General features: G+C 39.4%; 2 protein-coding genes across 2 annotated transcripts in view; both read left to right on the top strand.

The window, feature by feature from the left end:
• The window catches only part of atp6v0a1a (ATPase H+ transporting V0 subunit a1a), a 130503-nt gene that overhangs the window by 35467 nt on the left and 68254 nt on the right, over nt 1-26782 (top strand). The window lies entirely within an intron of this gene.
• Nucleotides 1685-26782, top strand: part of cavin1a (caveolae associated protein 1a) — a 37530-nt gene continuing 12432 nt past the window's right edge. The window contains exon 1 of the mRNA XM_007256270.4: nt 1685-2722. Within this exon, the coding sequence (XP_007256332.3) occupies nt 2159-2722 (564 nt within the window). The 5' untranslated portion in view covers nt 1685-2158. The remainder of the gene's footprint in view (nt 2723-26782) is intronic.

Below are 26782 nucleotides of genomic sequence, written 5' to 3'. Positions count from 1 at the left end.
TTCTTACCAAAACACAACCCTAGTGCAATATTGAATTAATTATTTTAATTATGGACATGTTCACATGGTTAGATTTGAGGGGGATTATATGTATTTATGTAAGGTTCATTAGTTGCTTAACAAATATTAAATGTGGGGGGATGTGCAAATTTTTAGTTTCTTCCTAAACCAAAGCTATTAAAGTTTATCCTGCTTTTGTTTGAGGGTCTGTGCTGCCTGGGACTGGGATGGTCTTCCACTAGATATCATAGTATTTACATCAGTGGGTCAGCATGAGTCATTTAAAAAATAATAATTGTATGGAGCTCCATCGTTCAAGACAACACAGTTCCACTGCTCCACAGCTCAATGCAGTGGGGCTTTATACCCCTCTACCCCACACCTGGCTTTAGGTATAATGGGGATAATTTTATTGGTACTGCTCCTTTACAGGAGAAGATAAGCAAGTGTGTGCATGCATTTGCACATCTGCTACACTTTTGAAAGGGTGTTCACAAACATTTAGACATATTTAGACCCTGTTTACGCCTAAATGATCAGAGATCTTCTTAAAAGTTACGAGAGTATAAAAGTAATGCACTAATCATACTGTGAGTTTAAAATTATATTAGCTCATCTTCTACTCCTTTAACAACTCAAAGGCTATGTTCACATCACCAGGCTAAATTGACTCAAATCAGATTTTTTGCTCAATGTGGCTTAGATCAGATTTTTACAAAAGTCATTTTCATATGTGCTCCTAAACCGGATACGCATCCGATCCATGAACATGTGACATGAGTGTGAATGGTAATTAATGCGTCTTTTTGCTTTTGCGCATGCGCTATGCCCTTCTCTCTTGTACCCACACATCTCTTGGTGCAGCTGTGCAGCTATAGCTGCAAAAAACAGCAAAAGCTGCTGTTTGCTCTCCACTCGAGCAAACGATGCTCCACATAGGAGTATTAAGCCTACACAGTTATGGGCGTCGAGTGGTCCAGCGGTCTAAAGCGCTGCCAGTATGTGCGGGAGGTCGCAGGTCGCTCAGAGGGAGCAAAATTGGCCCTGCTCCCTCCTGGTGGGTAGATGGTGCTCTCTCCCCACATCACTCCTAGGGTGATGTTCGCAGCACAGGGCGTCTGTGAGCTGATGTACCGGAACCGAAGTGCTGCGCTTTCCTCCAAGCACGCTGGCTGCTCGGCAATGCTGCATCAGCAACAGCTCGAAAAGAAGCAGTGGCTGACTTCACATGTGTCGGAGGAGGCATGTGCAAGTCTTCACCCTCCTGGTGTGTTGGGGCATTACTAGTGATAGGGGGAAATTTGAAATAAAATTATATATATAAAAAAAAAGCCTACACAGTGGAGCTCTCATGATCTGACACACATTTATTATCACACTAATGCTTTAAAATTTTGCCCTGAAGGCATTGAAAAATCTATTGGTTAAAAATGTTTGAACCCTGGGGTATGTAAGAGATGAAGTATGTTAGTATATATTTGTAGATGTTCTAAATGTGTAAGAATGCCTGTTTGCGTAATTGTGCCGCTCTCTCTGATTGTTGTCTTTGCTAGGCTGCAGATGGTGGGTGGAGTCAGTCCTGTGATGGGCAGTGTGGCCGTGGCATTACAGTAAATGAGCATGTTTGGAGGAGGGGCATGGAAGGGTAGGAGAGCATTTGACAGGAGGGCACTCTTAACACACAAACACTCACACACATACTCACATACACACACGCCTTGCTGAGAGGTGCTGAGAGAGACTGGCCAGCGTCCCGGGGACAGATTCGCCTGGAGAGGGGCTCTAGGGGTTAGGGAGAGAGAGAGGGAAAGAGGGAAAAGGTGGAGGAAAGAGTGAAGGATCTTTTTTATTGACGGTAGATAGTTTTCGTGTTTGGTAAAAGACTTGTTAAAGTTAAAGAAGTGTGGGAAAAAAACAGCAAGACAAGGAAAGAAGAAAAGTGCGAGTCGGATTCCCTCTAGTCTTCACTTGTCGGTGTCTGCTGTCATTCTGGTCTTTTTTTAGTACTTTATTTTTACCCCAGGACCGACTCGGCCTTCCCACACACCGGCCTGTGTGACTGTGTGTATGTGTGCGCTTTAGACCTCCATCTGCAAGCCCACTGGAGAGTGTGTGTGTAAGTTTGTCTGCGTGGACACCTTACACTTGAACCCCGGCCATGGCTGACACAAACCTCAAGTTGGATCGCATAGCCCTCTCCGAAATCTCGGACGATGACGAAGAGGTGGTCTTGGTGACGGCCGCAGCCAAAACTTCACTGACCACCCCGGTCACCAACCGCAAAAACACGTCCGATGATGAAGACCAAGAGAACCCTCCAAAAGAAGCCAACCTGGTGCTGGGCACAGGCCTGGAGAGCGGTGGAAGCGACGAGGCGCAGAGGTCCGAGGCCCAGGCCGCTGGCATGATGGTCCTTTCTCTTCTGGACAAAATCATTGGCGTAGTCGACCAGATCCAGCTCACCCAGAACAGTCTGGAGAGCCGGCAGGAGAACATGGAGAAGAGCGTGACCAGCATCACCAGCGAGCTCAACAAGCTGACCAAGAACCACGTCAGCACGGCCCACACGGTCAACAAGCTCCTGGACAAGGTGCGCAAGGTGAACACCAACGTGAAAGGCGTCCGAGCGGACCTGGATAAGCAGGTCGGTCAGATCAAGAAGCTGGAGAACAACGAGCACGAGCTGCTCAAGAGGAAAAACTTCAAAGTGCTCATTTACCAGGTAAGCAGGGGGTTAATGCACTCTCAAAACTCTCAAAACAGCACACTCTCTCTGTTACCACGGTTTGATCACTTTTAGGGCACTTTCCTAGATGTGGATTAAGAATAGACTTAGTCTTAGACCAAGGAAAGTTGTGTAGGGCCAATGGTGAGTTACCATTGAAAACTCTACGTGGACAATTTAATAATGTTAAGCTAAACAAGATCTGAGTCAATGAGTTGAAAGAGTTGAGTCTCAACTTGGATGCCAAGATGCTCTGCCACGTAAAAACTATGCATCTACATTTTTAAATTTTTGATGTCATGTAAATCTTGCAGTTGTCCTTTGATGTTGTTCATATCAATATTGAAATTATATATATTGGGGGAAAAAATAATATATATATGTGTATATACATAGTAGTTTGTATATGTGCTGAAAGTGTAGACTATAGCATGCACTTCGTCATTGTCACGTCAAAACTACTTTACTTTTTAAAATTATGGAAATCTGGCCATTGTTCTTACTTAAACTGTCAAAATTTAATGACGCATAAATACAAATGTTGCAAGGACGTTTTTTGGCATAGATTTCATTAAAATAAAGTAAAGTAAAGTAAAAATTTAGCAGATATGTTTTTTGTATTACAGCAACAATGTTGCAACAGGTGTTTATATGTTAACACCTGACTTGGCTTATCATTCCTTATATAGCTTTGGAAAAATGATGAGTTTCTTTCATTTTACCAATTTGAAAACCTCTGGAATATAATCAAGAGAAAGATGAATGGTCACAATCCATCAAACCAAACTGAACGGTTGGAATTTTAGCACCAGAAGTGGCATAAAGTTATCCAAAAGTAGTGTGTAAGACTGGTTGAGGAGAACATGCCAAGATGCATGAAAACTGTGATTAAAAACCAGGGTTATTCCACCAAGTATTGATTTCTAAACTCTTAAAACGTAATGATTATTAACTTGTTTTCTTTGCATTATTTAAGGTCTGAAAGCTCTGCATCTTTTTTGTTATTTTAGCCATTTCTCATTTTCTTCAAATAAATTCTCTAAATGGCAATATTTTTATTTGGGATAATTTGGGAGAAATGTTGTCATTTTAAACATATACCTATAAATAGCAAAATCGGAGAAAGTGATTCAGAAATGGAAGTGTTCTCTTAGGTTTTTCCAGAGCTCTATATAGGTTTAAGCAGATCTAAGCATGCTCTAAAGCTTGTGAACACAGTTATTAGTAAACGACTTGATCTATGTGACATACTGTGTATGTGATATTTCCACTCGCCTTTTAAAACACACACAGATTCCTTTGAAGGGCTTGGCCTTGCATTCCACATTCAGCATCAGAAAGTCTCAGCACTCTGCCGAACGGGACATTCAAAGGTTCATCCTGGACCTCACAACAAACTCTGAACAGAACTGGCTTGAGTCTCCTTTAAATACTATATACAGACTGTGTTTGGCCCTGTATGTTAAGGAAGCAGCTCTGGTGTGGAATTCCACATGTAGAAGGCTATGAAAAGCCATACAGTTTGGAATGTATTGTCTCTATGGACAAAAGTATTGGGACATGTGCATATTATTACACCTACAGCTGTCAAAAAATCCATGCTTTTTTTAGTAGTCATTAGTATAGAGTCGGTCCCCCCTTTGCAGTTCTAATAGTATGATTATAATATGCGCATCAGAACTCGGTGACCCCACTCTTTGTGGTCTGAGTTACTGTGGTTCCTAAAGATATTCAAATTTCAGTTGTACTACTCACAGTTGCTATTGAAATATCTGTGAGGGATTTTTTTTTTTTTTACAGAGGTGACATACTATTACAGAATCATACTGGGATTCAGTGAGCTCTTTTTAACTTTATTTTTTCACATGGAGACCACATCAGTTGCTGAATCAGTTTCTCTAATTTTGCTATTTATAGGTATATGTTTGAGTAAAATGAATATTGTTGTTTTATTCTATAAACTATAAACAACATTTCTCCCAAACTCCAAATAAAAATACTGTCATTTAGAGCATTTATTTGCAGAAAAGTTAATATTCATAAAGTTTTAAGGGGTCATTCCTCAATATTTGGGGGAATAACCCTGGTTTTTAATCACAGTTTTCATGCATCTTGGCATGTTCTCCTCCACCAGTCTTACACACTGCTTTTAGATAACTTTCTGCCACTCCTAGTGCAAACATTTAAGCAGTTCAGCTTCATTGTCCTCTTGATTATATTACAGAGGTTTTCAGTTTGGTAAAATCCAAGAAACTCATCATTTTTAGGTGGCCTCTTATTTTTTTTCCAGAGCTGTATGCTTGTTAAGGTAGACTGCATGGGTAGTTGCTAGGTAGTGCCAAACTGTACAGTATTTTAGATATCACCACAGCCAGGAGTTTCATTAAAACAATAATAAATAATATTTAAAAATATTAAGATGATAGTTTATTTCTATTGATGATTATTATACACGCTACACTAGTGGTTGGTGTTGCATAGTGGATGAGTGAGGTTGAAGACTGCACAGCATGTTCATGACATTACAAGACAAGACAATGAATTATCGTATGTTTCACTTTCCGTATTTTTCATTTAATATCCTTTAATTTTCCCAAAAATCTTTGTATGAATGTGACCAGTCAGGTTGTAAGGAGCAGTGAAGCCACACTGCTGAAGTGCAGCATTATACTTTTATAGAGTTTATAGAGTTTCATTTAACCTCTTTAGCACCAAGACTGCAGCCACTAACTACACTAAGCGCTAGTACCTTTTCTGTTCAGAGGTGAGTGTTATCAGTCTGAAGCCTAAGTCTGCTAACCCTGGCTACCACTGCTGGAGCAACATTTGCATTACCCGCTAACTACACTAAGCGCTAGCACTTTTGCCATTCAGAGGATAGTACTATGGGCCTAAAGCCTGCATTCTTAGCATGTTAAAACAAGCTATATTGGATGAACTGCTAGCTTTTATCCCCCTGGCTTTTCAGTAAACTCAGGGTTCCTCAGTGTGGCTTTACTCACCCAAATAAACATTTTCAGGAGGAACATCTGTGTAGGGATATATCCAGCACTTGTTTCACTTTAAAAGGAAATGTTTTTTTTTTTTGCAGTTTTGTTTACTTAACTTAGCATAGCTGAATTAGAAGAAAAACATAGCGCCACCCCTGTTCCTTATTAGTGTCGCATAATGCACCTTATGTATGAAAATACACCAGAAAATATATGTTTATTGATTGTGTGCCTTATAATCCGATGCACCTTATAGTGTGAAAAAAAACGAGTTCAAGTGTGCTCTGATAGTGGTTGTCAGATGTACCAGGGATACATCATAGAAATGGACAGTAACACAGTTTGTGGTAATAATCGTGACAGGTGGTGTCTGGCTAGAATTGTCTGTATGTACTATAGACAAGCCATATTGGCAAAAATACATTCACATTTATTGCAGGAGGCCCCACACATACCCCACAGGTCAGTGCAGTCGTATTTAGATGGGACATAGCAAAAGTCATGGGAGACAATACTGTTTTTAATACTCTACTACTACATACTAATGGGTGGTATATAGTCCCTGTGGCAGACTGGGATTCAAATTTCTTAAGTGGGCAAACACATTACACTATACAAGACTTGTAACACTATAAATTACAAACTATATAAATTTTATATACATCTATTTTTTAATAATATGGTTGTTTGAATTCCAGTCATTCAGTTTGCCATCAGCTGCCGGAGCACTATTGGCCTTGTTCTCTCTGGGTGGGTAGATGGCGCTCTTTCCCCTCATCACTCCCAAGGGTGATGTAAATCAGCACAAGGCGTCTGTAAGCTGATGTATCTGACCAGAGTCGCTGCTACTCAGTTAGAAAAGAGGCGGTGACTGACTTCACATGTATCGGAGGATGCATGTGCTACGCTTCACTCTCCTTGTGTTGGGGCATAAGTAGTGATGGGAGAAATACAGCTTACTACCAGCTGAAAGGGTGGGATAATCGGCCAAGCTAAATTAAAGAGAAACATGGGAGAAAATTAGAAATAAGTATTATAATATTATATAAGTAAAATAAAATTAAATTAAAATGCCATGTGTGGCATTAAGCTAATATTTTCAACTTGAGATAGAACAGAAAAATAAACTGAAAAAAGTGCAATGGTTGTAGTAATGGTTAAATAATTCACTCACTATTTCTGTCTTTTACTCTCACACACACACACACACACACACACACACACACACACACACACACACACACACACACACACACACACACACAGACAGAGACCCTGCACTAAAGCTGGAGTGTGTGTGCTGGCAGATAGTTGGCTCGTGTTAGATGGTGTAGGATGAAGACGTTCCTATTTTATATCCCACCGTGCTTTGCTGCATTATATTTGCAGCATATGTGTTTGGAAAGTCCTAATCCTGCAGCTGTGAATATAGGTTTGCTGAATATAGCACATTAGTCTACTCATAAACACGCCAAACTAGAAGTTCATGCATGTGCGTAAATTTATTTATGTACAGGAGCTGATTGTCTTTTGTAACACAAATACATACAAAATCCACAGCAATGATAGTCTGGCCGCTTTTTTCTAGCTAGTTATGTACAGGAGCTTTAAGACTGTTGAGTGCTTGTCGAGCTGAGCTTAACTTGAAGGAGTGTTCCTCCAAAACAGCAATTTTACCGAAGAAGGAATAAAAAAAGAATTTTGGAGCATTTTTATTTTTGGTCAGGGAATTTGGACTGTAAGGAACAACTCCAAGAATTAAATCAGAAAGTGAAAAATTAAAAGTTTTTTGCACGACAGCAACAATATAAATACAATGGCAATCTATATAAAAAAAACATATTGTCATTGTCCAATGAAAAAACATGTATCTGCAAAACAGCAACTGTACAGGAGAGAAACTCAGTGTTGAAAGACTTTATTTCAGGTTAATTTGGAGAATTTATGTTGATTCTTTCATTAACATATTTAACATATTTTTATTACAAAGTGTACGGGACAGTTTGTGTGTTTAAATTATGTGGAAAACTAAAAATCGACAAATATGGAGATACTTGTTTTTCATTGGATAGTGACTGTTTAAGAAACCAGTGTAAAATGACTTTATTCCACATAATTTGGGGACATTTCTATTGGTCTATTCGTCATGAAATTATGACAATTAAGAAACAAATGACTATATTAAATGTGGACCCCATGAATCCATATCCTTTAATAAAAAGAAAAACTAATTTTAAACCTTCTCACATTCCAAGAGTGACTCCATATCTACCACATCTGCATCAGGGATACAAGCAGAGACAAGATAAGATAATAAAAAAAAAATAGAATTATAAAAATATTATTTTAAAATTCAACAAGAGCCGAATGCAATAGCTTGCTCTTTCTCACTGGAAGGGGCCTCCTCTGCAGTGGAATAAATCAAATTATGACATGTTTTGTGAATGCTGTATAGAGCAAAGAGTTTAACTAGCAAGTTGGAGTGGAGTAGAGGAGTTTAAAGTGGTGTTGAAAGTGTGAGGTGGTGGGTAAAGTGACAGAGACTCACCCAGAGACAGCCCCCTCCCTGTTCTCCACTCATGGACAGTCTAATTATAGTTCAGAATGCAGTAATGTCTGCAATGCAGCTTAATGATTCTAGAGAGAGAGAGAGTGAGAGAGAAAAAGAGAGGAAGCTTCAATGTAGTTCGAATCAACAGTTTGTTTCTTCTCACATTCATTCCTCAAAATTCAGAAATGTAAGTTATAGTATTATAAGAGAGCTAGCAAGTTAAATACCAGAGCTGTCAGTCAAAAACACTCCACTCCAATCTCTGTTTTTGTCCATTTCACTTTTTGACATAATAAATAAAGGAATAATTCAATAAGAAGAATAGGAGAATAGCACTTGAAATTGAAACAACAGAGGCAAAATACAGTGTTAGCATGCTAACTGCTAGCCTACTAGTTTGCTCTACATTTACCACAGGTGTTCTGTTGTCTTTTGTAACACAAATACATACAAAATCCACAGCAATGATAGTCTGGCCGCTTTTTTCTAGCTAGTTATAAACATATCTTACCTGTTAGCAAGAAAAAGCTAACCAAGGCTTTATCCTGGTTTTAGCAAGGACTCTGTCACCAGGGTTGCCAGGTCCAACAAAAATTGTACCATTAGTGTTTCATTAGGTCTTTTATAACAGTTTTATATCACAGTCAACAACATTTAATAGTAACATAATTAGCAAAAACAAGACTTTTACTTACTTACTGTAGTAATTTTTAAATGTAGCCCAAAAAAAAAATCACCCCGCCACCCCTGAATTTTTATCCGCAACTGAATTTCTGAACAAGAACAAGCCTAATTTGGCAGGAAAACCGCAAACCTGGCAACTTTGTCTAACACACTCTCTTTTGTCTCTGCAGCTCTCTTCAGTTGTAATTCTGTTTTTTTCTTTAGTTTAAAGATGCATGGATGCGTAAGCAGATGAAGTCTGAGTTGGCTGTTCTGATTTCTCTGTTTGAAGTAGGTCTATACCAGCACTGTTAGCAGCACAGCAGTTGCTTATGTAGCATTGTACCTGAGCCAGTTTCTACTTGGCTTTAGCTAGATGGCTCCAGGCTAACTACATTAAGCCTGAACAAGAATTGTTTTTGAGGGTTTTTTTCACACCAGCACTATTTGGTTCGCTTTTGGTGAGGACATGATCTGATCTTGATCCGAACCAGCTATGAAATACACTTCTTTTATTTGAGCTAAACTGCTGACAAGGCACAGTTTAATCTGATATATCAGCCAGATAATGCTAATTACCACAGCTATGAACAATCACTTTCTCTGCTGCTTGATGCTGTTTACACGCACACTCTGTGCTGCAAATTCCATTAAAAACACTGTGTTTGGAAGCACAGCAGCACATATTTAGCATGCTGTGTTAAAGCGGCATCACACTTTACAGTAGGGCTGCAACAATTAGTCGATATAATCGGCAATGTCAGTTATTTAAATTTGTCGACTACAAATATTATTGTTGACTAATCATTTATTTGTAACAGTACAAATGCTGTGGGAGGAAGTGCTGGTGACAGAACCGCAATGGGTAATTGCCTTGCTCACACAGTTTACTCTCGACATAGTCTGTGTCTCCAAAAGTGCCCAAACACAACAGATTATTATTACATATTTATTTATTAAATATCTACGGTGGCCGAGAAAGCCCAACTCAGTGCAAATTGAAAAGCGCTGCAAAAGCACAAAACACATCCATCAAAATTACAACACAGGCGCAGCAAATAGAAAAACACGCTGCAAATAGAAAAACGCGCTGCAAATAGGACCACAACACAACGGAAGTGAGTCACAACACAACGGAATTCTCCCAGGGGACCTTAAAAGATACTGTACCAGCTAAGCTGCGTCTTCAGTAACGTCTCGGACTTCACTGTGTGTACAAAGGACAATAAGTGGCAAACAAGGCGTTTTGTGAAGCAGAACTTTTAATAATATGCACACAACCGTGGTAATCACAGATAATAAACATAACTTACTTTTCAGAAGCTTGTTTGCCACTTACTGTCCTTTGTATACAGCTGGTACAGCATCTTTTAAGGTCCCCCGGGAAAATTCCGTTGTGTTGTGACTCACTTCCGTTGTGTTGTGGTTCTATTTGCAGCGCGTTTTTCTAGTTGCAGCGCGTTTTTCTATTTGCTGCGCCTGTGTTGCAATTTTGATGGATGTGTTTTGTGCTTTTGCAGCGCTTTTCAATTTGCACTGCGCTGGGCTTTCTCGGCCACCGTAAATATCAGTACTTTCCACATTTAAACAACATCCAGACATTTAAGTTCCATTTAAATCTCATGATTAGCTGTTACTAACGTTTTAAGAGATAAAGGACATGGCAGAAATAATCGTTGACTAATCGATTAATTGAAAAAAAATAATCATTAGATTCGTCAGTTACCAAAATAAACATTAGTTGTAGCCCTACTATACTGATATACGCATTGGAACACAGAATCTTATCGTTATATTTACTTTCTTGCTCCCGTGGCAGACAGCTCTGACCAATCAGGACCAATCAAGGACTCAATGTGCTAGAATGGTTTATTGATTACGCTTTTTGATGCGCTTAGGTTTATGCCTGTGTGAAACCAAACCAAACAGTGGGAGAAAACGCTTCAAGTAAACAAACTGATCAACAGATCCCGACCATAGGATCCAACTATAGGTGTGGAAACACCCTGTAGTAAAATGAATGGAGTGAAAACACTTACTTAGTGAGCAAATGCGAGTACTCGCAGTTAAACTGCTGCTGTGTACAAGGAACGAGGTCATTGTTTCGTTGTTTCATCGTGTTGGGAAATGCATGAAAGCTGGTGTAGTGTTCCTGTTAGTTTAAATCTGGTGGAAATCCAATGGATTTTCAAGGTGAACAGCTTCTTTTAAGCCTGGACCACCCATAAAAAACAGGAGCAAAACGAGAGATTCCAGAAGCAGCTTGTCTGTTTTATGCAGCTTTGGCTTCTGTACTACTCTCAGGGCTGTGCTCCAACATGATCAGCTTCTTCCGTAGGTTAACTGTTGTTTACTCAGGACTTGCATGGCTCTATTTAGCTGCATAACGAGCCACTTCCTCAGAACAGCCCTCAGAGGCAGCCTGGGGAAGAAAGACGAAACTGTTCACTAATTAAACATTCTGCTGAATGATGGAAGAAAAGTGTGTGAGTGTGTGTGGCCATGTGTTACCTCTTTTCAGGGACTAATTGATCTCTTTATTTAGCTAATCCCATTAGATTAAAGCGACTTATTTTTTTCTAGTGAAAGAGTATAAATGAAAGAACCCAGGGATTTAATTTTGGGATTTTGTTGGATGTAGTTGAACAGCATTTAGTTATAGAACCTTCAGAATAATGTGGAACCACTACCTTCATTCTAGGCTGTAGTCAAGGTGGTGGGGGTGGGGTAAGAGTTTAGGGGGGTGATCCTATGTAGGACTGTCCTAAGAAGACTGCCTAAGTAGCCTATTGATTGCACATATGGAACAGGTTAAATGGTGATATCATTTGTGTTTCATGTGTGCAGTGAAATGGTGGTAATCGAAGGCCGGAAGGATACATCAGTTGCATCATCAAAATCACTCAGAATGTAGGCTGAATTTCTAGGCAGTATATGACGAGTGCTTCTCTTTAGAACAGCCTTCTGTAAGGTAGCAGGCAAGAAATGCAGCCCACCTTGGCTGCAGACTATACATTGCTACTGATAAAAGCAGAAATGCTTTTGCTTTTTAATGTTTTTCTTTTGTGCCAAATTAAAAGAATGATAAAGTTACAGGTACTGTCTGTACTTTACCAAGAGGACTACTCAAAATTTTACCATGCTAAAAACATATTTTGTAGTAAAATATTTTACTAAATCATTAAATAAATACAAACATACTCGTCTCTCCCTAGTCCATACAGTCTAAACACGAAAACTAGTCTACAAAAAACAAGCCTATTTTAAAATTCATTATTCTAAAACCACCATTCAGTCCAAACTACTTTCAGAAAGTGGCACAATAGAAGGCAGCTAATCGGAAAAGAGCTTATTTACACACATCTTATAAACACTTGATACCTTAAAGAGTCTACAGGAATAAATTATTTCCGCAAAAGTATTGGGACACATCCTTATCCATTGTTCCAGACCTTAACCTCATTGAGAATTTTTGGGATGTGCTGGAGAGAAGGCTTTGTGCAGCGGTAAGACTCTGCCATCATTAATGCTGCAAGATCTTAGTGAAAAATGAATGCATCACTGGATTAAAATCAATCTTGAGACATTGCAGAAGCTTATCGAAACAATGACACAGCGATTACGTGCTGCAATCTATGCTAAAGGGGGTCCAACCAAATATGAGTGTGTGACCTTGTTTTGGTGGCGACTTTTTTTTTGGCCAGGCAGTGTATAATGCACTTCACATTAACAGTAATGGTTCGCCAAAGCTTTATTGGCTTTTTTGTCTAAACTAATAATAGTAATATTTTATCGAGTCCTTCAAAAGACCTCCTTCAGCTCTGATAAGAGTTCCATTTAGTGGAATCCGAAGTAAGATATAAACAGTTTAACTGTGTGTTTGTGAGTATGCTACAGTTGATAAGTTTCACAGGTGCACGCAGATGTGTGTGTGATCAGGAGAATCTCAGAGCAGTTGGGTGTGTGTGTTTGCGTGGTCTTACTTTCAGTGCTCTCAGTCGGAATGTCCACTGAGGCTACAGATTACACTAGTGGCATTTGACAGATATCCAGTTGCAGACCTGAGAGACCCACATAAATTACCTTTGTAAAATTGGTCCCCCGCTGGGTGACGGGCGTGTGTGAGAGTTAGAGCTTTTGAGAGTGGTAAGAGAGGCACAGAGGGTAAAAGAGAGCTTAAATGTGTCATTTGTTTAAGGAAACATCTCAGTGGATCAAAATGCTTGTTGTTGTCTGTTTAGTAAAGATGGACTGATCAGTGTTTTTGATGTTTTTGATGATTTTGATCACTGATCTCCAATTGCCAATACCAATATAGGGCGGGGCTGAATGACACATTAATGCCAAACAGGTGCCATGCAAACCTGGTACAGATTTCCCTAATTACTGCACATTAGCAACTGTCTTATCAAATCAGTTGTACACAGTTAAACATACGGACATGTTTGCATGGTGTTTGGGTGAAGCGAAATAACATATAATATACATCAACTGGTATTGCTAACAATGCTAACTTGGGACAATGCTACCAAATATATATTGGGCTTAAAAAGTGGAACATATTTGCCATACAACTGTTGTGGTAATCGCCAAAGTCTTCAGCTAACTGTTCTTTGGAAAAGTTTTGAAACAGTCTACAAATATCTGAATGTTTACCTGGAATGGCGTCAACTTGAATGTGTTGTCATTCCCAGCTTTAACATCCTCCTTTAGAGGTAAATGGAACACATACAGTTTTTATCCAAAAGTATTGGAACAGAGAGGCCAATCCTTTTATTTCTGCTGTAGACTGAAAGCATTTGGGATTGACATTAATATATTAATATGAAGCAAATTATCAACCTTTTAGTTTTTATTTACATCTCAGAAGACAGAATATTTTATCTGAACCCTCCCATATTTCATATTTAGTAGAAAATCCTTTTCTTGCAGTTACTGCATCAAGTCTGTGACCCACTGAAATCACTAAACTTCTGCATTCTTCTTCTGTGATGCTTTTGCAGACAGTGGGTTTTGGGTCATTATCTTGCTGCATGATGATGAATCTAACAGTCAGTTTGGTTGCATCTTTCTTTAAACTAATCTGTAGACTTCTGAGTTAATTTTACATCAATGAAAATGAATGAGCCTGTCCCAGAAGAAGTCACGCAATGAGATTACCTCCACTGTGTTTCACAGATAAGCTGGTATGTTTGTGATCATAAGCAGATCCTTACTTCCCCCAATTTTAGTCTTTCAACCACATGGGTAAAGTCTTCTGCGAACAGTAGATTGTGGTACCTTTACTCCTGCCCTTTGGGGGTTGTTGCTGATGTCAGTAACAGTTGTTTTAGGGTGTTTCTTTACAGCACTCACAATGTTTTTGTCATCAACTGCTGTGGTTTTGCTTGTTCTGACGGTTCGCCATCTGTTACTTAGTACACCAGTGATGACTTTCTTCTTTAGATAGTTTCACAGAACAGTTGTTCTGGCTGTGGCCAATATTTATACAATGGCTCTGATTGATTTTCCATCTTCTTTTTACCCATAGGCAGCTCGCAGCTACTATTTCGATACTTGTAAGGAGCAATGCTGTGTCAAATGTTTGTTTTTAAGCAATTATTAAAGTAACAATGCTCAGAACAATTGGACATTTCCCACTAATACACATTTCTGAGCTACAAGTGGTGACAGAAAGTGCATAGTGTGTGGCAGTTCGGTAGGCAGTGAGAAAGATGTGCTTGTGCGTGTGTAGAGTTGATAATGTGTCGCAGGTGCTCTGCTGTTATCTTTCAGGTCCTGGAATAGTTGCATACTTTCAGATCGCTTGCAGTGGGGCAGGGCTCTGACACGGATGCTTTATAATTAAACCTGGATCATCAGGAGCAACACCAGATCCTGTAGCAACAGACTCAGACACAGCAACACATGCAGAAAAAATTTTTAATCAAATTACAGGAATATGAGAAATCATTATTTTTTCTCAGGCTTATATTTATTCGTAGAATGTGTAACATACATAGTTGATTATCACAGACAATTCAACCAGATATACAGTTCTTTTACTATGTTTGAATAAAATGAACATTGATCTTTTATTCTATAAACTACAGACAATATTTCTCAGAAATTCCAAATAAACATATTGTCATTTAGAGCATTTGTTTGCAGAAAGTGACAAATTTCCTTCCACTACCAGATCAGGAGAATCTCTCGCTATCTTTAAGAAACTCCTGAAGACAGAGCTCTTCAAAGTAACTAACTATTTCTGACCTCATCTCCTTCTTCCCCTCCTTCACTCCTCTATCCCATTATTTCCCTTTGACCTCCTTTAGGCCCTATCTAAAGATGTTTTTACCTTTAACTTCTATTACTTCTGTACTTCACTATTGTAAGTTGCTTTGGACAAAAGCGTCTGCCAAATGTAATGTAATGTAAAATGGCTGAAATACCAAATAAGATGCAAAGTTTTTAGACCTCAAATAATGCAAAGAAAACAAGTTCATATTCATAATCATTTAAGAGTTCAGAAATCAACATTTCTAGGAATAACCCTGGTTTTTAATCACAGATTTCATACATCTTGACATGTTCTCCTCCACCAGTCTTATACACTGCTTTTGGATAACTTTATGCCTGCACATCTGGTGAAATAATTCCAGCAGTTCAGCTTGGTTTGATGGCTTGTGATCATTCATCTTCATCTTGATTATTTTCAATTTGGTAAAATCAAATCAAACATAATTTTTAAGTGCTCTCTTATTTTTTCCAGAGCTGTATCTTAATTATTCATTTATAGATCCTAATTAAGAAACTGTTAGGGCTTATATGGTAGCCATTTACGTTTTGTGGAACCCCACAAGGTTCTGTTTAAGGACAATTGTAATTTACTTTGACAGTAATCTACCCATTATAGTAAGTTAATGAAATTGGGCACTAATTGAAGGGTTGAATTGAAGTGAGTTTCCCAGAGAGAGGTAAATCCTACTCATGGACTATATTTTCCTTTAAATGGAAAATCTCCATTAAAAATGCTGTGTAGTCCAAGACTAGATTTAATCCCCCTCTAAGTAGCCAATCGTATCTCAATACAGTATTAAATATGCTGCAAATTGGTGGTGGGTTATATGCAGTTCTCAGATCTTCTGTACTGGAATTGAGGAGCTCTGTTCTGAAGCAGGTTTCCTGTACCATCAACAGTAAATTTGAAGTGGGTCATTTCAAATGATTAGACAGTGCATGCTGACATGTTTTGCCACAGGCAATAGATAATTATCAAATGACCTCATTTAGGGAGTGCTAGAGCAGGAACACAAACTGCACTGCTGTGCAAGATTCTGACCTCTATGGTTTAGCAGAATTGATCTAGAAACTTAAAACGAAACATTGAATCAGTGAAAGAGCAATTCTAAGTTCCAGTAAGCATTACTCTCACAATGTTTGGTGGGACTGAGTAAAGCTTTACTATGGCCTCTTAAGAATTAAAATTCAGTAAGAACAAGGAAAACTGTAAAACTGTAAAAAAAAAAAAACTGTGTCTTGTGTATTAATTAGTAAATTACTAAATAGTAACTAAAGTTTGAAGTATATAGTCTCACAGGTCACAAGTGTCACAGTTGAGTAAGTTGAGTACTCAGAACTGGTAAATTTCTGGACACAATGGACAGAAGTACAGCAGAAGTGATGGCTGAAGAATTTGCAGTGACATTAATACATACATTAATGACTTAATAGTTTGTGTACTACTGACAAGATCCTTCTATTTACCTCCTTGCAACATCTGAATGAGGAAAATTTGCAATAGTCTTCTTTCTCCTGATTGCAGTTCAGTGCAGGTGCATTTCCCTCAATTCCCAATCCATGATTTTTTCGCTTCCTTCCCTATCTTCTTCTCTAACCCACCATTCACTTGTTCCATTCACTCGATCTCTTTTTCTGTCGTAGTATTGGCACCTACTTGGAATCACTTTATTAGAGTTAGCCACCTGCTGTCTTGTGACTTGGCATGGAAACGGTGAAGTTAAAGTGATACTGTCCTGGCACAGAACCAGGAGCAGTGACAACTGATTCAAACATTCAGATGTTCCTAGAGGCTTGATTCACTGAATCTGGCCTTTTAAATCTACAGAATTTAAGAATTTAATATTGATTAAATTAAGGAACTGTTATCACTATTTTTTAGAAAGTTTTTGTTCCTGGTAAAAACCTTTTCTTTCGACCTTAAGAAAGAAGTATTGAGAAAAGTTATCCGAACTTACAAATCTGTGAACCTTTGTGTTCAGTATCTGGTGTGAACTCCTTGTACAGCGGGAACTGCAACAAAATGTTTTTTTAGAAATTGTTGATCAGTTGTGGTCAAACATCAGCTTGGAAGAATTTAAGCCCATTCCTCTATACAAAACAACTTAATCTCTATTATTTCGGTGGGTTTCCTCCCATGAACAGCTTATTCTGGTCCTTCCACAAAATTTTTGTTTGATAAAAGACAGGAAAACGATTTGTGTGATTCGGGGTCATTGTCTTTATGCATGGCCCAAGTTTCCCCTGAAGTTCAGCTCACTGACATATGTTCCGACATTTTTCTTTAGAAGTTGCTGGTATAATTCTGAATTCATTGTTCCATCAATGAATGAACTATAATGAACGACAATGAAAAAAATATAAAATATAATGCTTCTCTGGGGAGCTTTTGTTTACATCCCCCTTCCCTGTCTCTCTGTCGTGCTCAGCGTAACTTTAGTTTAAACCCGTTCTCGTTTTTCCGCCCGTCCTTGGGCTCCCAATCTCCTTATAAGGGTGTTTTCTTCCCGGCTGTGTCCTAATTCACTAGCCAGGGCAGCAGTAGTGTATTGGACCGCGACCCTGATGACACGGGTTCAATCCTGCATGATGAGCAGTGTGTTTATTTATTTATTTATTCTTTTTTTTTTCTTATTGGGGTTACCTGCTTTGGATTCAACTGTTCTGCAATTGGGTCCATCCCATTCCACTTCATTTTCCAAAACAGAATTTTTTTTTGTGGCCCACCATGTAATAGCTTGGAAATTATCTGGCCTGCGGCTGAACTTAATTGTCGACCCCTGGTATAAGGTTTTTTTTGGTGGAAAGTGGTGTTTTCCTTTTTTCAGTTGGAACACGTACTTAGCAGGATACCTGTCCATTCACTGTTTCTTATCATTTGTTTTGATGATCACCATTCCACCTCTTTGTCCCCAACTCATCCTAAAAGTACTGGAAGTTGCACCATCATTTCAGAGAACACCGTTTAATTCCACTCCCCCACAGCTCAGTGCCAAGGGGGCTTCATACCCCTCTAGCCAATGGCTGGTGTTTTAATGTCATAGTGTTAAGGCCAAAGGAAGCTGCCACCTTCTTTATAATGCACTGTGGGACATGCTTGTCCCTACAACAGATACATAGCTGTCCCTATAACACTGCCTGTCCTCTAGAGAACTCAGGGAATGATGGAAACTGCACCATACCTTCACTCCAACAACCTCCTCCGCACCGGATCATACAAGCAACCAATGTCCATTTGTACATCATTCATCCCTCACCTGCTCCACGCTGCACTCGTCCATCATCCTACCCCTCAGTACTCTTAATCCTGCAGGGCTTGTCCTCCCGGCCCCCTGTATTGAGGCGGCCTGTCGATCAGACACCTTTAATGAAGGTAAATGGGTGAAAAGCTCCTGCCAGTTTGACATTATGAAACCGTCTGGTGTTATAGCGTCAAAATGGAAGCCAGCTCCAATTTCAGTGCCAAGAGCTTAATATAGCTCCTAGTGCTGGGCACAAACAGTGACTGACTGAATGCAAGAGTGTGTGTTTTGCATGATATTTAAACGATAACCATGTATTAATATAATTTTTTCATTACTTTTGTTATTATTAACACTTACTGTTAGTATTGATACTTACTTTTAATGGAATGGATAGAGGATGTACACAGAATACCATGTTGCAGAGACTAATATCGAGTCCCATGACTTTTGCCAAGTCCCATGGAAGCTTCAGAATGCTGCACTGACCTGGGACATATGTGTTTAGGACCTCCTGCATTGAATGTGGATGAGATATTGGTTTGGGTGTGGCTTGTCTGCTTGCACTGACAATTTTAGTCAAATGCCGCTAGTCACAATAATTACCAGGCACTGTGTTGTCCACTGTGGGTGGTAATGCCTTCTGTGATGTAAACATTTTACACAGATGACACTGCGAATTAAGGAAAGATATATCTCTGAACAGCTTAAAAAAAATAAAAAAATAGATTTCCCATTTCTCAGGTACCCACTATCAGGCCTCGCTCCAAATTAAGTAATTAATGTCACCTTGCCATGAGCGCACTGGCTGGTATTATCTACACAAGATAACACCTCACAACGTACACAGGTGTAGGCATTCCCAAGCCATCCCTTGAGGAAACACTTCACAATCTATTTAAATACTGCTATCAAATGATCTTTGGCACATCAGTGTATTTTATACCCATCGGTGAACACTTGTGTTAAAAATCTACTAAACATACTTAACGTGACCTTTCCCTAACCCTAAATATAACACTTGCTCAATTTAAAACACTGTTATAAACACTTTGCTTGGAGACTTGGTGGTGTGAACACTGGATTATTGATCTCAGGGTTGTGGGTTGGTCTGGTCTTACTCATATCTGGTAAGCTGATACTGTTGAGCAAGGCCTTTAACACTGTCCGCTCTCCTGGCTCACCTTGCACTCTGACTCAAAGCGAGGATATGTGATATGTTTTATTGTACTGTACATAGCATAATAACAATGCAAGCACTTATATTTTTGTAAAAAAAATAAAATAAAATAAATAAATACATACTTTTTAAATAAAAGTAAATGGCTGTAAATTTTATGTACTCAAATATCCATTCAAAGTTGAATTTCTAAAGGGCACATGGTCCAGTGCACTAACTGGTTCGAATCCTGGTCATGCTGCTTGCCATCAGCAGTCTGCTTGCCATCAGCAGCAGAGTATTGCTCAGAATAACATTTTCTTGACACTTTGACTGTGTAGTTACACTGAACTTTTTTAATATCTGTAAAATTGTCCTTTAAAGGTCTCATTCCATCGTTTTTTCATTCTTTTTTTAAATCTCTAGTTGTGGTCTCTAGTATGAATAAATGCCACGCGAGCTGTTTTTTTGTGTTCCGATATAACACTGCTTTAGTCTGGTGGAGGTGTGGGGGGAAGAAACAACAGAATTTCTGGTCTTGCTTATGAATATTCATTAATGCAAACATATCGCCTCTGATTGACTAACAGCATTGCAACACCAGCGAGACGGACAACAAGCAGAAATGTTTTAAAATAAAGACATTTTTACACTAATCTTTAACACTAGTCTTTGTTACTTTACAACATGTGCACTGCCTTAGAGTGTCTGTAAAATGCTAAATCCACCGGAGATCCTATTTTAACATCTAGAGGTGGGTATTCCAGGTCCAGAAAGTTAAAATCCACCCCACTTCGCTGGAGGTGTTCTATAGACAAATTCTAACCATTTGTTCCTTAGCTCTGAATTACTGGGCAAAGCATAAAACACTGATGTGATATTTGCACAAATAACACAAGAACAAACTGCCTTGCTGTTCCTAGCGCTGTTAGCTCCTGTCTTATGAGACGGTGCCGCTGTTTGGCTTCAGTGCTGCCTGTGGGCGGTCACAAGCCAAGTTGGACGAGGCCACGAAAACTTATTCATGGGTTGATGTAGAAACAGGTGCTTTTACTTATAGACTCGTATTTCTGAATATTTTCTTTTACTAGCTACTGCAGACAATGGAGGTTGAGTTTTATGTGCAGCATGCAAATACAACTCAGAGAGACCTATTGTATTTCACAAATAACAAGAAAAAGTGGATTTCAGCAAAAGGTCACCTTTAAAATTGGCATCATGCAAATTTTTACACATTCATTAAGTTAATAATATTGTTACAGCGTTATGCTTTTTTTTTGTTTGTTTAGTATTTATTTTTGGTTCTGCAAAGGTCTGACCTGCTGCAATAGTGCGTGAACATAGGGGAAAGTGTTTGGGGGTCAAATGTGACTGAAGTAGCCGCTATTCTAGAGGAGTTCACCGGTGTGCAGCAGTTCAGGAGCAGCTGCTGTGGACCCCACAGTGAGCAGCTGCTCTCTCACTCATCCTCAATATGCCTTTCATCCCTCTCTCCTGAGACACCCTCACACTCTCTCTTACGCACTCTCTCTCTCTCTCTCTCTCACACACACACACTCCTATTTGGGATATCAGCTTTCTGCAGAAGTCACAACTGGCTCAATTTACTTGTCTCCCTACTGTACATACAGTAGTGCTGATACAACCAGGATTCGATTCTAAAAAAAAGTAAAAGTATAGCCATTATTTATGACAACATTTAAATAAAACAATTTAAAGAAAGAAAATTACTGCCACAGTTAAGATGTCATTGCAATTTAAATGAAACCTAAATAACACTTTTTTTGTCCAGGCTGTGTTACTCAGTGTGTCTCTCTATTTTTTTTTTTTTTTTGTGCATTATATGTACCCTGAATAAAAACTCTAGCTGTTTTGCTCGGCATTAGTTGATTAATTGAATTATGAGAGAAGATGGATAAACATGAACCACACACACTGTTGTCTCTTGTGCAGCAGAACCAAAACAGGACTGTAACACAGTCCAATTTAAATGCACTAAAACTGCTATAAAATTGCTTGACTCATTCTATTTTGAACGCTGAAGGTCCAAAAGAGAAATTACAAAAAGCTTCACACAAATCCGAGATTGCAGATAAGATTGTTTTTTTAATTTCTAAATTATTTTAGTAATTTTTTTTTTTCATTTTCTGAGACTCAGAAATGGAAAATAAGAATTCCTACAAGATCCAGATCTTTTACTGCAGCTTTTTCTGTGAAGGTTTCTGCAGTAGCGTATAGGGTAAACTCAAGCTTAGCGAGCGACAGAGCTAAAATAGTATTAGTCCTAGACTGGACTACTTTAGTATGGAGCTAATCAAATATTGGATGAGGAACTCAAAGAAGAAAGAAAACCAAACCAAGGTAAGCAAGTTTGTGCAAGGGAGATGTTAGCTAAAAGCTAAATTTTATAATCTCTAAAATCTCTTCAGGAAGCCAGTTAGCTAGCTAACTAACTATCTATCTAACTAACTAATTAACTTACTAACTGACTGTTGAGCACACGCCACACTAAGACGACACAAACTCTATCCATTAAGACTTTAAAATCGATTTTTTAAATAATAAAGACCATTTTCTTGTCAGAATACTAAAAACAACACTGTTGTTTCTCAGCTAGGCTAACTATGTTGCTCCTGCTAAACTCACCAATAAACACCGAGCTCACATTTTTTTTTACAAGCAAACCAAGGTTGTAAATTAGTGTGTGAAAGCACATTTTAACATCTTTCATTCCAACCAGAAGTGCATTAACATAAAATACTCTATAAATACTTTTTATGACCCTTGTATACTTAAAAAGTAAACTCTCTCTCTCTTGAGTGTTACATTATTTTCAATAATCACTCTAGAAATCGTCTTGCATGGGATTAGTAAAGCACAGGTGTTTGGTGTTGTGGAGGTGGTGATGAGGCTGCTTGTCTTCTCCAGAAGTGCCTGTTGTGTTTTACTGAATTACAGCTTTGACTATAGCTAGCTAATGTACAGTTTTGCCTAGATGGTGCAGATTTGTTTACTGTAGTTCATATTAGGACCGTCATGGTGGTCCCTCCCATGAGCAGCTGTTGATCTGTGTAATTGTAGTTTACTTTTATGAGACTAACATATCTTCCTCATGCAAAATGTGCGGTGAGGTCATTTGACTGGATTAGACGCCCAGGCATTTGTTGATCTTAATATGTCATCAGATACACTGGCAGCACAGTGACGGGTTGTATTAATGGGTGTCTGATTACCACCATTAAAGTGCTGTATGAATGACAGCATTGCAACTTGTGCAGTGTAGTAACTGGACACTGGCGATTTTCTACTTCACATGTTGCAGTTGCATGTGAAATGTTGACTAGGGGTTGAGTTTTTTGGAGTGAAAAAAGATTCTGCAGAATCTGTATCACCAGATACCTTTAGTGGTGATGTTCTGTCAGGCTTGTGCTCCAGCCATTAAGATAAGATAAGATAAGATAATCCTTTATTAATCCCGCAATGGGGAAATTTACAATGTTACAGCAGTACAGAGGAAAGGACAGAGAAACAGGCCAGGAAAAAAAAAATATAAAAACAAATAATGATAAATCTATATATACAAAAACAATTACAGGAAATATATAAAAGCTACTTTAAAAAAATTATATATAGTAAAGGAAATATATATATATATATATATACATCTAGTGCATAGAGATATAATTATGGTAGGGTGTGACCAGTATTATTGCACAAAGAGTAGCAGTAAATAAATATCAAATAAATAGTAGATAAAAAGGTGAGAGAAATATTGCACGTTAAACATATTGCACAGATGGTGAAGGTAGATAAGGTGACATGTAGTGAGGTAGATATTGCACACGGTAAGCATTACAGCTATACTGAGTAGTATGTAAGTTTGTATGAAGTACTGAGATAATAAACTAGTGTTTAGTTTGAGTGTGGTGTGTTGTAAAGTCTGATGGCGTGTGGAAGGAAGGACCTGCGGTATCTCTCCTTCACACAGCGCGGGTGCAGCAGCCGGACACTGAAGGAGCTGTTCAGTGCTTTCAGAGAGTGGTGCATGGGGTGAGACAGGTTCTTCAGCATGTTCTTAAGCTTAGTCCTCATTCTCCTGTCTCCCACCACCTCCACTGGGTCCAGAGGACACCCCAGGACAGAGCTGGACTTCCTGATGATTCTGTTCAGTCTCTTCCTGTCGGTGGTGGAGATGCTGCTGCCCCAGCAGACCACTCCATAAAAGATGGCTGATGCCACCACAGCATCAAAGAAGGTCATCAGGAGTTTCCCCTGCACGCCAAAGGACCGGAGTCTCCTCAGGAGATGCAGTCTGCTCTGACCTTTCCTGTAGAGAGCAGCCGTGTTGTCGGTCCAGTCCAGCTTGTTGTTGAGGTGGACACCCAGGTACTTGTAGGACCTCACTATCTCAATATCCGTACCCTGGATGTTCAAAGGCACCGGAGGAGAGTGTTTGGTCCTGCGGAAGTCCACCACCAGCTCTTTGGTTTTTCCTGCGTTGATCTGCAGGCAGTTCCTCTGGCACCATTTCACAAAGTCCTGCGTCAGTTCTCTGTACTCCTGGTCATCTCCATCACTGATGAGTCCAACGATAGCAGAGTCGTCTGAGAACTTTTGCAGGTGGCAGCTGGCAGAGCTGTACTTGAAGTCCGCAGTGTAGAGGGTGAACAAGAAAGGAGCAAGAACTGTTCCCTGTGGAGCCCCCGTGCTGCAGATGACCACGTCAGACTGACAGCCCTGCGTCCTCACATACTGCGGTCTGTGTGTAAGGTAGTCCAGAATCCAGGTAGTGAGGTGATGGTCCAATCCTGTGACCTCCAGCTTGTCCTTCAGGAGCATGGGTTGGATGGTATTGAAAGCACTGGAGAAATCAAAGAACATGATTCTCACAGTACTCCCAGCATTCTCCAGGTGGGACAGAGATCTGTGTACCAGATGGATGATGGCATCCTCCACTCCAATGCCAGGTTGATAGGCAAACTGAAGTGGGTCCATTGATGAACTCACCAGGGGGCGAAGGTGGATGAGGAGCAGTCTCTCCAGGGTCTTCATCAGGTGAGATGTGAGTGCCACCGGCCTGTAGCTGTTGAGGTCTTTGGGGTGTGGGGTCTTCGGAATGGGTACCACACAGGATGTTTTCCACAGCTGTGGAACCCTCCCTAGCCTCAAGCTAAGGTTAAAAAGGTACTGGGTCACAGAGCACAACTCGTTGGCACAGGTCTTCAGAACTCTTGAGCTGATGCCATCCGGACCCGCAGCCTTTCTGACCTTGATCTTCTTTAGTGCACATCTCACCTGGGATGTTGTGAGTGTAAGACTGGAGTGGGGGGGCTGAGTGCTGTAGCGTATGTCAGCAGAAGGTCCATTTGGTGGTGACTTTGGGTTGAGAGAGGGAGTGGTGGGTGTAGAGCAGCATGCTGGTAGTGCCAGACGGGGAGATTTCTGCAGTGATGTTTGTGCAGTGGGTGAGTGATCAAAAAAAATTAAAGTGGTGATTAAAGTGGCTTATAGTTATTTGAATCGGTTTCAGATGTCAGATGTCACACAAACATCAAATGTTGACGCTGCAAGGTGAAATCTGTGTGCTTTTTTCATTTCTTCATAGAAAGCTTTGTTTTCTGCAATTACTGGTAACCAAGAATCGTTAAGGATACATCAGTTGCGTCCTTAACTGTCGATTGTATAAGAAGTGTGCTTCACTTTGGAGCAGCCTTCTGTGACATAGCGCCTAGAAATGCAGCATAGGCTTTGGGACATTACATACAGCTCTGAAAAAAAATAAGAGACCCCTTAAAAATGATGAGTTTCTTCAATTTTACCGAATTAAAAACGTCTGGAATATAATCAAGAGGAAAATGGATGATCACAAGCCATCAAACCAAGATTGCATTTTTGCACCAGGAGTGGCTTAAAGTTATCCAAAAGCAGTGTGTAAGCCTGGTGGAGGAGAACATGCCAGAATGCATGAAAAATGTGATTTAAAAAAGTTTTTTTCCACCAAATATTGATTTCTGAACTCTGAATTGATTGTTTTATTTGCATTATTTGAGGTCTGAAAGGTGGTGCTATGTACTGTAAATACTCTTGACAGTATGTTCTAGACTGTAGAGCCAAAGCAAACAATTATTCATACAGTTCCATTCTGCTCTTTACATCTGATTGACAAGACTGAATTAAGTATTTGCAGTTTTGTTATTTTACATATGAGCATTCTTCAAATGCCATATGTACAATCATTCCTGTCCATAGACTACCCAGTGTACTGTATTATTATAAAAGCAGTAAAGGTAGTCTATTAGCCAAGGCGTTGTACAAGGTTAATGTAGCCAATACTTAATAGAAGCTAATGGCCAAAACATTATCACTGTTAGCATTGTATGCCCAAATCATGACACTCTTACCTCAGACAACATTAATGCCCTCATCAGACTACACAATTTTAGCCCGATTTTGACCCAATTTTGTTGGCGCCGACACATTGGGTGTGTCGGATCCGAATTTCAATGTTGCAAGCGACAAAAGTTCTGTGTAGTGTAACACAGTCAAAGAGCAGTAATTTGATGTGAGGGACGCAGTCGGAGCGACCGACGGAAAGACTAGCATGTTTGAATTTTTTGTTTTTTTATCGCCTAGTTTGACATGCTGCTCCGTGACCTGCTCCCTGACTTTATCCATTAAATATTTTGTTTACATTCACTGAAACCTAAGAAGTTACATCTTTACTATACCTTAAGTTCTTTCTGGAGTACACGAAGCATGTAATGACCATTTGGGTCACCCAGCAACGAGCCCACAGTCGCTTTCCCCCCCTTTTCAGTTTCTTGAGCACAAAAGCACTTCCATCACGCAAAGGGCTTCTGTAGCCGTGATTCTCAGATTCTATGCCTCTTCCCCGCAATGAGCTCATGCGAGGATATGGGCGATGATTGGTCGGTGACTAACGTATAGTGTTGCCAGTCCCCCGAGAACGACTTAAAAAAAAAGATAACTGCATAATCTGACATAGTGAACATCGTGAGGGACAAAAATGTTGTGTAGTCTGAGCTTGGCATAAATAATCTATAGAATTGCTTAAAATCTTAAAGCTACTTTTGTGTAGAATGTTCCTGTACACTGAACAGCACAATTATTTGGACCACACTAATTTAAACAGTAGAGTTGTGACCTCCCATA

Source organism: Astyanax mexicanus, chromosome 19, assembly GCF_023375975.1.
Source record: "Astyanax mexicanus isolate ESR-SI-001 chromosome 19, AstMex3_surface, whole genome shotgun sequence".
Classification (NCBI taxonomy): Eukaryota; Metazoa; Chordata; class Actinopteri; order Characiformes; family Acestrorhamphidae; genus Astyanax; species Astyanax mexicanus.
This window is presented reverse-complemented; position numbering and strand designations above follow the sequence as displayed.